General features: G+C 33.8%; 1 protein-coding gene across 3 annotated transcripts in view; it reads left to right on the top strand.

The window, feature by feature from the left end:
• CSMD3 (CUB and Sushi multiple domains 3) overlaps window positions 1-13,311 on the top strand; it is a 1,231,016-nt gene that overhangs the window by 904,695 nt on the left and 313,010 nt on the right. For all 3 annotated transcript variants that reach the window (XM_066379371.1, XM_066379370.1, XM_066379369.1), the window contains 2 exons: window positions 1,428-1,554; window positions 4,055-4,257. In XM_066379371.1, coding sequence (XP_066235468.1) covers window positions 1,428-1,554; window positions 4,055-4,257 — 330 coding nt within the window. The remainder of the gene's footprint in view (window positions 1-1,427; window positions 1,555-4,054; window positions 4,258-13,311) is intronic.

Below are 13,311 nucleotides of genomic sequence, written 5' to 3'. Positions count from 1 at the left end.
AAGCTCAGTCAGGAGTTTATACTGCAACTTGAGGGAGAATTTTTTCTTTTCTAGAAAATTCAGTTTTGCTCATGAGGCCTTCCAATTGATTGAATGAGTGCCAACCACATTATCAAAGGTAATTTGCATTACTTATAGTTAACTGACTGATGTTAACCACATGGATAAAATAACTTCACAACAACACCCAGGCTGCTGTTTGATTAAATATCTGGGTCCTATAACCTAGCCAAGTTGCCTCATAAAACTAACCATAATAGTACAATGAAATATAATACCTAAAATCTTTGAAACAAATTTACCTATATGAATAAGGCTTGCAAATTTGAACAGTTAGATTCTGTTATTAGGTCACTCTCAAATGCTAAAACTTCATCTTTGACCTTTATTATAATAATAAAAACAAAATGAAAACATATTCCAAGAAGATTAATTCAGTCACTGAATCTGAGTAAGATAAAAACAATGCAGAGAACAAGAAAGCTATCAGAGTATCTTCAAATATTTAAGGAAACAGTAATCTTTGTTTTGGTTACTTTTTGGTAGGAAATAATCTGGAGAATTTTCAAATGTACAATCTATGAAACTGTTTTCCTTGTTTCTTTGAGCAATATATATTTATACTAACTAAAATATTTAGTTTCTCTCTTCTTGAATAGAGTTCTTTTTAAGTTATCTACTTAAGTAAGATCATAGCAGACATCTCAATATATTATATTGTATTAAAATAGAGAGGGTGTCCCCCTAAAAGATAAAAATTTACCTGTAATTATATGATAAAACTTATATTATAATTTGATGAATTTTATAAAAATTAGAGACCACCTTAAATCAAAACCAAACTAGATTTCACTGAAGTAAGAAACCTAATAAAAATGGTGCTTTAACTTTTGGGAGGTTAAAAGGGAAAATGTTTAGAGTGATTTAAAGGGGAATAAAAGGACAATGAAATCTAGAAGGCCTGAGGGATGCAGTAAAGATTAGTTTTTCTCAGAGGTGGGGTAGCAGGATGATGAATTATTCAGCCTGCAACCAACTAGCAGTGAGCAACTTGCCATCTGTTTCCCCCTTTTAAATTATCATTATTTAACAACACATTTTAAAATGTTTGGAAGCCTAAACTCAGAGTTTCTGAGTGTCTTTTTTGAAATCCCTAATTGCATTCATTTTATTATCTTTTATATAATATAATTTGACACTTTTGTTTTATTGTGCAATATGTTTTTCAATTAATACTTTGATCTGAGAAAGTATATACAAATATATACTTTCAAGAAGAGGGGCATCAATTTTTATTTTCCTTCTGGTAAATACACACACACACACACACACACTATTCTATCTATCTGCTTGTGAAGTTTGTAAATTGTTTTTGCAAAGATTGACATTAAATTGTGAGTTAAATTTTCTTTTTTTTTTTTTATTAGCTGAATGTGGAGGTCGTTTTAAAGGAGAATCATCAGGAAGAATCTTGTCTCCTGGTTACCCCTTCCCATATGACAATAATCTGCGCTGCATGTGGATGATTGAGGTGGATCCTGGAAACATTGTCAGGTAAATGGATTTCATTTTCTCAAAATTATTAAGAAATCTGGATTTCCTGATGAGCCCCTAAGGACAATATCAATCAACCTTAACATATTTTCAATATTTTTAACCTTGGTACGGAAAAACTTGTTTTTCATTTGTTAAACATATGAAAAAAAAGTATGAATAAGCATGATTTATTGATTTTTGGGTCACAGTGGCTGCTTATATAAACCCTTAGAGAGAAGCTTTTCATATTTATAAGAGGGTAAGAAATTTTTCTGTTTCTTGGGCACTCATTTAATTCTTGATGACTCGAGATGCTGAGTCCACCATTTTGATACATATGTGAAGTTGTCTAGGTAACTATCAAATATTTAGCCTCACAAACATTTAGAAAAAAAAAAAAAGACTAGAGGAAAGACTCAGTAACTACTCCAGGCCTTCCATAACTTTAGGCATTTTTCTGGCATATTTCTGGAGCATCTGTTCTCTGCCCTTTTACTCAGATTTGATTTTCCTTTCCTGCTGTATGTAGTTAGGTGGCTACATACACATCACTGCCCTTTAGATGGGAGCAAAACCATTGCCTTCTAAATCAACAACAATCAGATCTTCACGCTAGCACATGCTCTCAGTCTTAGGTTAAATATGAGGGTTATGGCTGGGAATGGATAAATAAATGACCAAATTGTCCCTGACATATGAGCTAATGTGTTATGGCTCACAAAACAATGACTTTAACCTTAGAGATTGATTCTTTATATAAACAGAACTTCAGACAGGCTTCTGAGTGGTTATAGAAATGAAGTATTGCCAGTCAAAAAACAGGCTGAAAGGTATACTGAACTCATTCTTGGATGTAAACTGGTATGTTGTTTGATATGAACTGGTATATTATATTTTCAAGAAAGTTTGCAGAACTCAAAACAGACTATACTGGATCAACCCTCACCCTATTTTATTTAGTATAGATATATTTTTTGCATTGTTTTGTTTAAATATTAGAATTAGAAAACCTAAAAATATTTATTTCAACAAGATTCTGAGTTTTTTAAAAAATTAAAGAACACTATTGATATTAAATTGCAACTCATTTGAAGTTGTGACAATTCACATATCAAACATAAGCATGATATATACATATATGTAGAAAGAGTTGAAGTACTGGTATAATTGGATTTATAATTTTTGACGCTAGCTACAATAAATGTTACTAATTCTGTCTAGATTAGTTATAAAGCAAAATACATTTAATATAAAACAACTTGATTTTTATCCACTTATTAGAGGATGGGTAAACAATATTTTTTTCACATTAAAGAAGTTCCCTTTTACTCCTAGATTGCTGGGTAATTATAATGTTGAATTAAAAAAAAAATTCTGTATATTGAGATGTTCATGTGATGTTCTTTCTTATGTATGTCATTGTTATGACATTGACTGGTTTCTGAATGTGAATTATCCTTGCATTCCTGGCATTAATTTCATTCAATTCTAATAAAACAAACATACTGTATGGCCAGTAGTTGCAGCCATCACAGCCAGGCCTGTACAGGTTCTCACTGAATTCGGGCAGACAGTAAAGAAACTGCGGAGCCAAGAACTGGTGGGCCATTCCTTTAGTCTCTAGCCTCTTACCCAGCCAGTGAGTAAAAACACACACAGAGCTCCAAACCCACTCATTCAGAACTCACAAGCTACTGACACAGCCAGGTTTTCCTAGAATCAAAGGCCCCCACCAGCTCAGTCACCTCTGGTTCCCCATCTGCCAGCATGGTTTCTTACTCTGAGAAACTGCCTTCTCTCTCCTTCCCTGCCATCTTGGCTTCTTCTCCTTCTCCTTCTTAAAACTTTTTGGCGTGAAACTCTCCTCCACCACACATTAGCATAACAATGTCCCTTCCCAAGCTGGAAAGTAATTAGCGGTTTTACCTGGCAGCACCATTCACCTGGGCATCGGCCATTTTTAACAAGAAAAGTGAGCAAACTTAGAAAATACAGATTTTACAAACTCATTTGCCCTACACACACCTACACACACTAACCTTAAACATTGGTAACTATGTACTTGACAGTCAGAAAATTTTAGTTCAATTAATGACTCTGCCACCCTTTGGGGCACATATATAAAATTGAAATAAATGTTATTCCTGCCTTTAGAGGGTTATTATACCAAGTACACAGAAAAAACAATGTAATGCATTTTGGACACTGCCTGGTATGTACCAGATCCTCCATAAATGTTACCTTCTATTACCAAAGTTGAAATTAATAAATATTATAAATAATGTATTCCTGAAATTTGGGTAATTTGCAAAGATAATATAGTAGTACATTTAATCATATTTTAAAGAAGTAAATTATACTGTTCAAGAAAAATTTTTTAAGGTAATATATCCTGCTTACATTTTTATCTGATAGAATAAAACATAACAAATCACAGCAATGATGCATATCTGTTATATTCTTTATTTAAAACTGAATTTTTGCTTAAAATAATCACAGATATATTTTTCTCCCACAGCCTCCAGTTTCTTGCTTTTGATACAGAAGCATCACATGATATACTCCGAGTTTGGGATGGTCCCCCAGAAAATGAGATGCTTTTAAAGGAAATTAGTGGATCTCTTATTCCTGAAGGAATTCATAGCACCCTCAATATAGTAACCATCCAGTTTGACACAGATTTTTATATCAGCAAATCTGGATTTGCAATTCAGTTTTCAAGTGAGTTACTATTTTATTTTTTAACTGCAAAATAGCAATGCTAGTCAAATAATTCTTTTAATTTTACTGCTCAAAACTTTAATGATTTTCAATATTTGTGTCTAATCTTCCTATTAATCTGCAGGTAAGGTAAAATACATTTGCAAAAAAAAGTGCACTTAACTTTGAATTAATAAATTAATCATTGATACTATCTCTCAAATTGTCAAATCAATTTTCTAAAAAAAATATTTGGTGTTATGGTTTAGCAAATGAAATAATTACATTAGAAAGCTTGCATTTTGGATTTACCATAAAGCTGTATATTTCAAAATGTGAAATCTTTGTAGGTACAGAAGAAAATGAATACTCACCATTACAACAACAACAACAAAAAGCAACTCTACATTTTTATAAATTTTATTTTTTTCTGTTAAAAATCTTAATTTGACAAAGTATTTTAGATTTACTTTTAAATTAAAGGCTGCCCATGGCTGTGAAATGCCATACATTAGTAGTAATTACCACTATTCACCACTTTTTTTCTACAGGACACTGATATGCAACTAATACATGTTTTTCTCCAAAAGAAATTCTGTGTTTGTGGTTGGAGAAAATCAAATGAAATCTTAAAATCAATAATTGCTATATTTTACTTTTATTAACAACATTCATTGTCACTTTAAGAAAATTATCTAATAGATTTTCTAATTGTATAGTGTTTAAAATTTATTAACAGAAACTTTTCAAAATTTTCAACATCATCTATAAAAAGAGTACAAACCAGTACTTTTCAAATGGGCCTGAATTCAAGTCCTACCTCCTTACTCATTGCTAACTTTGGGCACCTGGCTTCATCACCTAGGCTGAGTTTTCTAATTCACATAGTAATAATAATGCTCATCTCAATAATAAGTTACTAAGATGTAACATGGTCACGCGTACAGTACTCGATATTGGGTAAATAGTTGGTACCCAGTGAACTATTATCATTATATGAATAAATGTAAAATTTAAATCCTTTGAAAAAAAATGGAAAAAGCATAAAGGACATTTGAAATTTGACTCTCCACAAAACAGACTGTTTTAGAAAAACAACTAGTTAAAAAATCGGCAGACATTTTGTTTGTGGAGTACAATTGTTTAACATAATTAACTAACAGAAATGAATTGTTTTGTGTTATGTAAACCAAGGTTGTGTGAGAAGTGTAAGTCAAGGAAGAAGAGTCACTATCTGTAACGTTGCACTTTAAGTATTTATATCTTTTCAAAAAACAGTATGAAAAATTAGAAAAATATTGTGCAAATGGTGAATATAACTATTTTCTATTCTGGAACACCAAGAAAATATTTTTCATTTTTGTATATTCTGTTTCCTACTGTGTAACTCTTTTTTTGAAGTTAAAAACAATGTCAGACTGCTGTTCAGTTTCACTTTATTCTAATTATAGTTTGGAAACTAACATTTTTTTTTCCTTTACCTTAAGTTAGTAATATATAATGTTTTACATTTAAATGGTTATTGTGATTAAATGTATGAAAAAAAACCCACCTCATTAATTAGTGCCTCAGGCTAGTGTTTGTGAATGCCAAGTGCATCTGCTTAAGAGAAACAGGCTATTTTGTAAGTTTCTGGGAATTTTAAAGCAGATTTTTGTTTGAAATTAGCAATACATTTTTATAACTATTGTATTTATTAGGAATATTAAAGTTATTGAAACAGTATGTAATATACCAGATCTTTACTAAATCTGCCTTCATAATATTCTTTTAAGATGCATAAAAATTTGTACTACCGATCTGAGAAACTAAAAACCTACCCTAAAAAATAAAATTGCTTTAATGGTATTATTGTAAATAGCATCATTAATGAAAATTAGTCTCTTGGCTGGAGATCAAACATGTTTACACAGTTTTCCAAGGGCCCAGATTTCAACTCTGAAAAATTATTTTAATAAATGAGTTCTTATTTGTAAGTCAAGAACCATCTTAAGTGTTTTATATACATGATCTCATTCATTTAATCCTCACAAAAGCCATCTGAAATATGTATGTCACCCCCATTTCCCAAATAAGTATTCTGTGGTTTAGAAAGTGAGTTAATTTGTTCAAGGTTATATGCTAGCAGTGCCTGGAGCTGTGACTCAAATTCCGTGAGTTTGAAGAGCTCTACACTACATCTGGGGCATAGTAAATGCTTAGTAATTATAATTATTCCGTTGTCATTATTATTGAGATGCATGTATTAATGTGCCGGAGGAAATAGGAAGCTTTTAGTTATATATTATTAGTTACAATGAAGTTCTACAATTTAATTAGTTTTGTTCCTGATTATGCTCCCAAGTAGGAGGTCTCAGGTCACACGTTGAAAACCACGTGATTCAGGCAAGCGAAGGGAAGCTGGACCGTACACATGCCCATGTAAAAGGGACAGTTGCCCTCTCTGTCCTGTAGGTAGGCAAGCTAATTTTGAAGTGGAACTTGAAATAAGTATTTTTATGTAAAATCATTTAATTTTCAAAGAAAACGACTAAAAGGGACTGTTAGCAGACTACATAGGCCAGTAAACCACTACTTTAGGTCAAATTTGACTTCCACGTCACTTTGCCCCGTTAGTCCCTTCCTTTTTTTTTTTTTTTTCCCTAAGTGAGAAATGGGGAGGCAGAAAGTCAGGCTCCCGCAGTGTCCAACTGAGATTCACCAGGCAAGCCCACTAGGAGGCAATCCTCTGCCTATCTGGGACTGTTTCTCCAATGGCAACTGAGCTATTTTAGCACCTGAGGTGAGGCCATGGAGCCATTCTCAACGCCTGGGGTCAACTTGCTCCAACTGAGCCATGGCCGTGGGAGGAGAAGAGAGAAATAGAAGGAGTGAGAGAAGGGATGGAGGTGGGTGGAGAAACAAATGGTTGCTTCTCCTGTGAGCCCTGAATGGAATCCAATCCGGGACTTCCACACGCCTGGCTGACGCGCCAACACTGAGCCAACCAGCCAGGGCCACTTTAATCCCTTCTCAGGCACCAGCTGTGATTTTTTTCAGAGTTCCTTTGTTTCCCTAAATGTTTTTAAAGATTACTTTTGGGATGATCATAGAGTTTATTTGAATAGTCTAAGATAATGTTGAGAGTAAAAGTAGAAACTATTAAACTATATGTCAAGCTGGACAACAAGCATAACGCAGGACCATTGTGGCCAAATCAGGATGTGTCATTTTTGTTGTCAGGCTTTTATTCTATCTGCACTCTCCCCACTATCACAATGTACATTCCTGTTTTGAGGAAATAACGGTGGTTTATTGAGTGTCACATAATAAATTACAAAAAAGGTAAGAGCCAGGCAATAGAAGCAGATCAGTCTCAAACAACAAAATGCAACCAATGAAAGATATTTCACTGAACTTGATGTAAAATGAATTGACCTTAAATGTAGGTCACATACCAATTTGGTAATCATCATCAAGCCACTAGCAGCAGCCTCATGCCTTGTATTTCATGATTTATTCATTCTTTGTAAAGTTTCTTGGTGTCATAGTCTGCGAAGCTCTTTTGCTTAATCAGAGCTACTTAAGTCTGACATTGCACCTCATGCCGCCCTGTGCACTGTCCTTGGTTCTCCGCAGTCAGCCTCTATATCCCCTGCTTAAACTGTAATCTGCTTGTCTCACTTTAGTTTTGCAGGGAGGACATCTTGAGTATCATGCTGTCATTTGCCCACAGAATAGTTGATTTTGACAGAGCATTTTCTATACTCTTCAGTCTTTGACCTCTCTGTTAAGAATCTGCCCCTGCTGGGTAATTCAAAATACCAAAATCCAAAGCTTAGGCTGTTTAAAATTCTCAATAAAAAAAAAAAAAATTAAAAAATGGATCCCTTATCCCTGAGAGGTTGATGTCATCCAGCCTCAACGGACAGCATCGGGCCCCTGCCTGTATCCCCATCCTCATTACTACTGTCTGCATTGCTATAGAAATCGACTAGCCACTTGCTTCGTTATCGCTCCCATCAGACGTTTTCCTACATATCCACCTGCCTGATGTTTTAAGAATACAAGCCAGTTATCACTCCTCTGTTGAAAATTCTTTAATAGCCGCACAGTCACAAGTTCCAAATTTGGGGATTGCATTTAAAGCCCTTACAACTGGCATCATGACTACCAGGCAGTTTCACCCTTACTGCTCATCTGCATACATCCCATCAGTAACACCAGGATAGCATCCTTTCACATTTCTGTTTCTTTTGCAAACACCCTTCCATATTCCTGGAACACTTAGGTTCACATTCAAAATTCCATAAATTCTTGGTCATTTCCAAGGCCCAGGTCAAATGATAGTTCTAATACCAATGAACCCCTAATTAGTCCCTTCCATCTCTGTACTGCTCTGGCATTGTGAGCATATTATTTTAGAATGGCCATATGTCCCAATTTGCCCTACTCAGTCCTGTCTTATTTATGCCTGTTGTCCTGGCATCCTGAATGGTTTGGCACTTGGCCTGTATTTTTTATTTCCTAAAAATATATATATATATATAATTCTTAAAGCTTCTCTGCTTTGTATTTGGTCTCATCTACTAGTGTGTGAGAGCTTGTTCCAGTGTTTAGAGTAATTAAATACAGAGTAATTAAGTGTGAAAGACAAAAACCGATAACTTATCTCTGTTACCCAATATTTTCCAGACGCAAGGCTATTCACACTTCCCTTTTGAGGACAGATACAAGGCACTTGTAGATACAAAGAAACCTCAGATTTGAGCCCCAAACCTATTCTGATCTTGGATGGTAGTGGGAGAAGCGCTTGATGCTCTTGCCCTGCCAGCCGTTTAATATAAGAGCAAGTTATTTCGTAGTCTGCTGTTGTTTGAAAGCTACATAAAGCTGTCAGGCTGTGAACTGGCAGAATTAGTGGGAGTTATGCACAGAATAAGAGTCTCAGTAGATGTGCAAGGGGCTATAGAACAGTGGTTTTAAACCTTTTACATCCCACGGCATATAAACTAATTACTAAAATTCCGCAGCACATCAAGAAATACAATTTTTGCTGATCTGACAAACTAAATAGGTATCGTTTTGATTCATTCATACTGGACAGCTATTGTTGTGTTGGCTGTTGTCATTTTTTAATTTAACAATCTTGGGAAAGGAGGTCAGTGCCTCTGACTGAATAGTTAGGTATTGTATGTTTTAAAAATTATTTTAGTGTACCAGTTTTCCTCTTGAGGCATGCTGGTTGAAAGTCGCTGCTATAAAATATAGTCTGAATGCTCTTGGTTTAAGGGTATTTGTTATTTATTTTATGGGATAAAACCACAACTATTGATTTTATAGTAGAAATATTTTAAATAGTATTTTAAAATAGATGTTTATTGCAGCAGTGAGATTTTTTAAAGTACAAATTCATTGGAAAAGTATATACTCAATATTTATTTCTTAAGAAAGCTGATTCCACCAAGATGCCCAAAGGAAGGTCAGCTCATCTGAAGGATCTATCAAGAAGATGCTATGCAAAGATCAACACAGACATCAGAAAAAGTTATCCTTCAAAAATTGAAACTAAACCCCAAAATATAGCAGGAAAGAACCTAGAATAATTATTTTTCATTACTAATTGTAAATCATAGTATTTTAGTACATCCAGAAACATGGTTTTGTTTTTTTTTAAAAAAAGCAGGGAGCACCACATGATTGCATTTCAATAAAACATATTGAAAAAAATGGTAAAAAATGTTTTAGAGGTGCAGTTGTGCAGATAGTTTATTTTTCTGTACAACCAGAAAGTTAGTATAAGACTGAATTACATGGACTTTATTGTCTTGTATATCATTTCAACATTCTGTAGGCTATGGATGGGGCAAGTTTGTATGCTAACATATGAAACCTAATAAAGTAGTGATTTGAAGCCATAATAAGGTATTGACTTCATCTTCATCATTTTAAAGTGCCTGATGTATTAAATAAGTCTTGATTATTTTAAAGTAGCTATCTTCTATAGCCATATTCTTTTTAGTGAAAATAAAAGTATTTTCTGGTATTGCATTTATCCCAGGCATCATAATATTCTTTATAGAAATAAGCCTGTTTTTTTCTAATAATTAGTTAACCTTATAGGAAAAATGAAATATTTTAATAGAGAATGTTGTATGTATGATATTAAAACCTGAGATGGGCCCTGACCATTTGGGTCAGTGGTAGAGTGTCAGCCCGGCATGTGGATGTCCTGGATTTGACTCCAGGTCAGGGCACACAGGAGAAGCAACCATCTGCTTCTCTACCGCTCCCCTCTGTCTTCTCTCTCTCTCTCTCTCTTTATTTCTCTCATACCTTCCCACAGCAATGACTCGGTTGGAGCAAGTTGGCCCCATGGCACTGAGGATGGCTCCAATGGCCTCAGCTCAGGTGCTAAAATAGCTCAGTTGCCAAGAAACAGAGCAATGCCCCAGATGGGCAGAGCATCATTCAGTAGGGTGCTTGCTGGGTGGATTCCAGTTGAGGCTCATGCAGGAGTGTGTCTCTCTGCCTCCCCAATTCTCACTTACAAAAAATGAAAAAAATTTAAAATAAGTAAATAAAATGAAAAATAAAATATTAGATGTTGGGACTTTCAATCTAACAATATATTAATATTTTAAGAAGATATTCATTCTTGTGTTGTGGACAAATTGCCTACAAATTTTAAAATAATATTTGGAATAGCTGTTTATATAAACTACATAGTTTTTAGACTTTTAATAATTACATGATAAAGATTATGTATAAATTGCTCATAATGTCTGTACAGTAATCATCAAAGAAAATAACATCTCATTTAAAATAAAGAAACATAAGATATGTCCATATATCTTTGTGCACAGATATATAGCATTACCATACTAATGTCATTGACCATGTAAAAACTTGAAGACAAAATGTATGTAAACAGCATGAGTTTTTATTTATATATATTCTAAATTTTATTACTTTATATTCTAAATTACTTTCTGCATATGTATAAAATGTATAAATATGCCAGCTTCCTTTGTGAATGCAAATTAAAACTGCAAAACCACAATATTACCACACACCTGTCAGAATGGTTATCATCAATAAATCAACAAACAAGTGTTGGTGATGTGGACAAAAGGGAACCCTTGGGCACTAATAATGGGAATACAGATTTGCCCAGTGTTTTGGAAAACAGTATGGAAGGTCATCAAACAAACATGAAACTACCCTGTGAGCCAGCAGTTCCACTTCTTGATTTACATATATCTGAAGAAACTTGAAACACTAATTTGAAAAAATATGTGCACCCCTATGTTTTATTGCAGCATTATTTAAACCAGTCAAGGTATGGCAGCAACCCAAGTGCCCATCAATAGATGATTGGATAAAAAGTGTGGCACATATATACAGTAGAATATTGCTCAGCCATAAATAAGAATGAAATCTTACCATCTGCAACTACATGGATGGACCTAGAGGATATTAGGCTAAGTGAAATAGATCAGACAGAGAAAGAGAAATACCACATGATTTCACTTATATATGGAATCTAAAGAACAAAATAAATGTACAAACAAGACAAGACTTAAAAGAATTAAGAAGTATCAGTTGGAAGTTACAAAATAGTCACAAGGACATATGAAGTACAGAATGGGAAATATAGTGAATAATATTGTAATAACTATGTATGGTTCCAGGTGGGTATTAGACTTATTGGATGATCACTTTGTCAATTATATAGGTTATCATTATGCTATACAACTAAAACTAATATAAAATAATATTGAAAGCCAAGTGTAAATAAAAAAATAATTAAAAAATAAAGGCTGTGTGATACAAATTAAAACAAGACAGTTCATGTAAGGATTAATAAGCTCTTTGACAGAAAGGCGCTCTATTAATTTAATCCATTAATAATACAAATTAAAATGTTTGCCAGGTGCTTTTACTCTTATGTTGAAGGCTATTATGTAAATATAAAATTCTGACTGGAGCTATTTTTACTGTTAATAGTAAAGTCATTGCCACAAAATAAAAATTTGTCAGAGAAAGATATTCTGAAATGTAAACATCCATTGTCTATGAAAATATTTAAGTTGAAGTACATACACATTGCTGTTGGGGAAAAAATAATTAATGAATCGTGAACATGGTACAGTATACAGATAATGGATTATGAAATGGTAAACCCAAACCCTATGTAATTTTATTAGTAAATTCAATTAAATAATAATAATAATAATAAAATCTCAAAGATTGGTTAGATTCGGAAATGGGGCCATGGTAAAAAAATAAATAAATAAAGACAAAATGCTCACATAAAATCAAAAAAGAAAGAAAATTTAATTAAAAATTTTTAGCATTTAAAAAAATTAGTTCTAAATTTAGCAGATAATTCAACACCTATGTAGAAAAAACTTTTTTCTTTTTTAGATAATTAAATTTAACATGATGACATTGATCAATAAGAATACATAGTTTTCAGGTAAGCATCTCTATACATTTGAACTGTTGATTATGTTGTATACCCACCAAACAAAGTCAAATCATTTTATATCACCTTATATTTGTTCCTCTTTACACCCTTCTCCCCACCTCCTCTCCCCTTCCCTCTACCCTACATCCCCTTTCCTTATGGTAGCCACTTCACTTTTATCTATGTCCATGAGTCTCAATTTTATATGCCACCTATGTGTGAAATCATGCAGATCTTAACTTATTCTGATTTATTTATTTCATTCAGTATACTGTTCTCAAGGTCCATTCATGTTGTTGTAAATGTCACAATGTCATCATTTCTTATGGCTGAATAGTATTTTATTAAAACCTTTCTTAATTAAAAATAGTATGGCCATGCCCTGACCAGTTGGCTCAGTGGTGGAGCGTTGGTCTGGCATGTGGAAGTCCCGGGTTTCATTCCCAGCCAGGGCAGGAAAAGAGCTCATCTTCTTCTCCACCCTTTCCCCTCTCTCTTCTCTGTCTCTCTCTTCTCTTCCCACAGCCAAGGCTCCATTGGAGCAAAGTTGGCCTGGGCTCTGAGGATGACTCCATGGCCTCAGCCTCAGGTGCTAGAATGGATCCGGTTGCATCAGAGCAACA

This window comes from Saccopteryx leptura, chromosome 3 (genome assembly GCF_036850995.1).
Source record: "Saccopteryx leptura isolate mSacLep1 chromosome 3, mSacLep1_pri_phased_curated, whole genome shotgun sequence".
Taxonomy (NCBI): Eukaryota; Metazoa; Chordata; class Mammalia; order Chiroptera; family Emballonuridae; genus Saccopteryx; species Saccopteryx leptura.
This window is presented reverse-complemented; position numbering and strand designations above follow the sequence as displayed.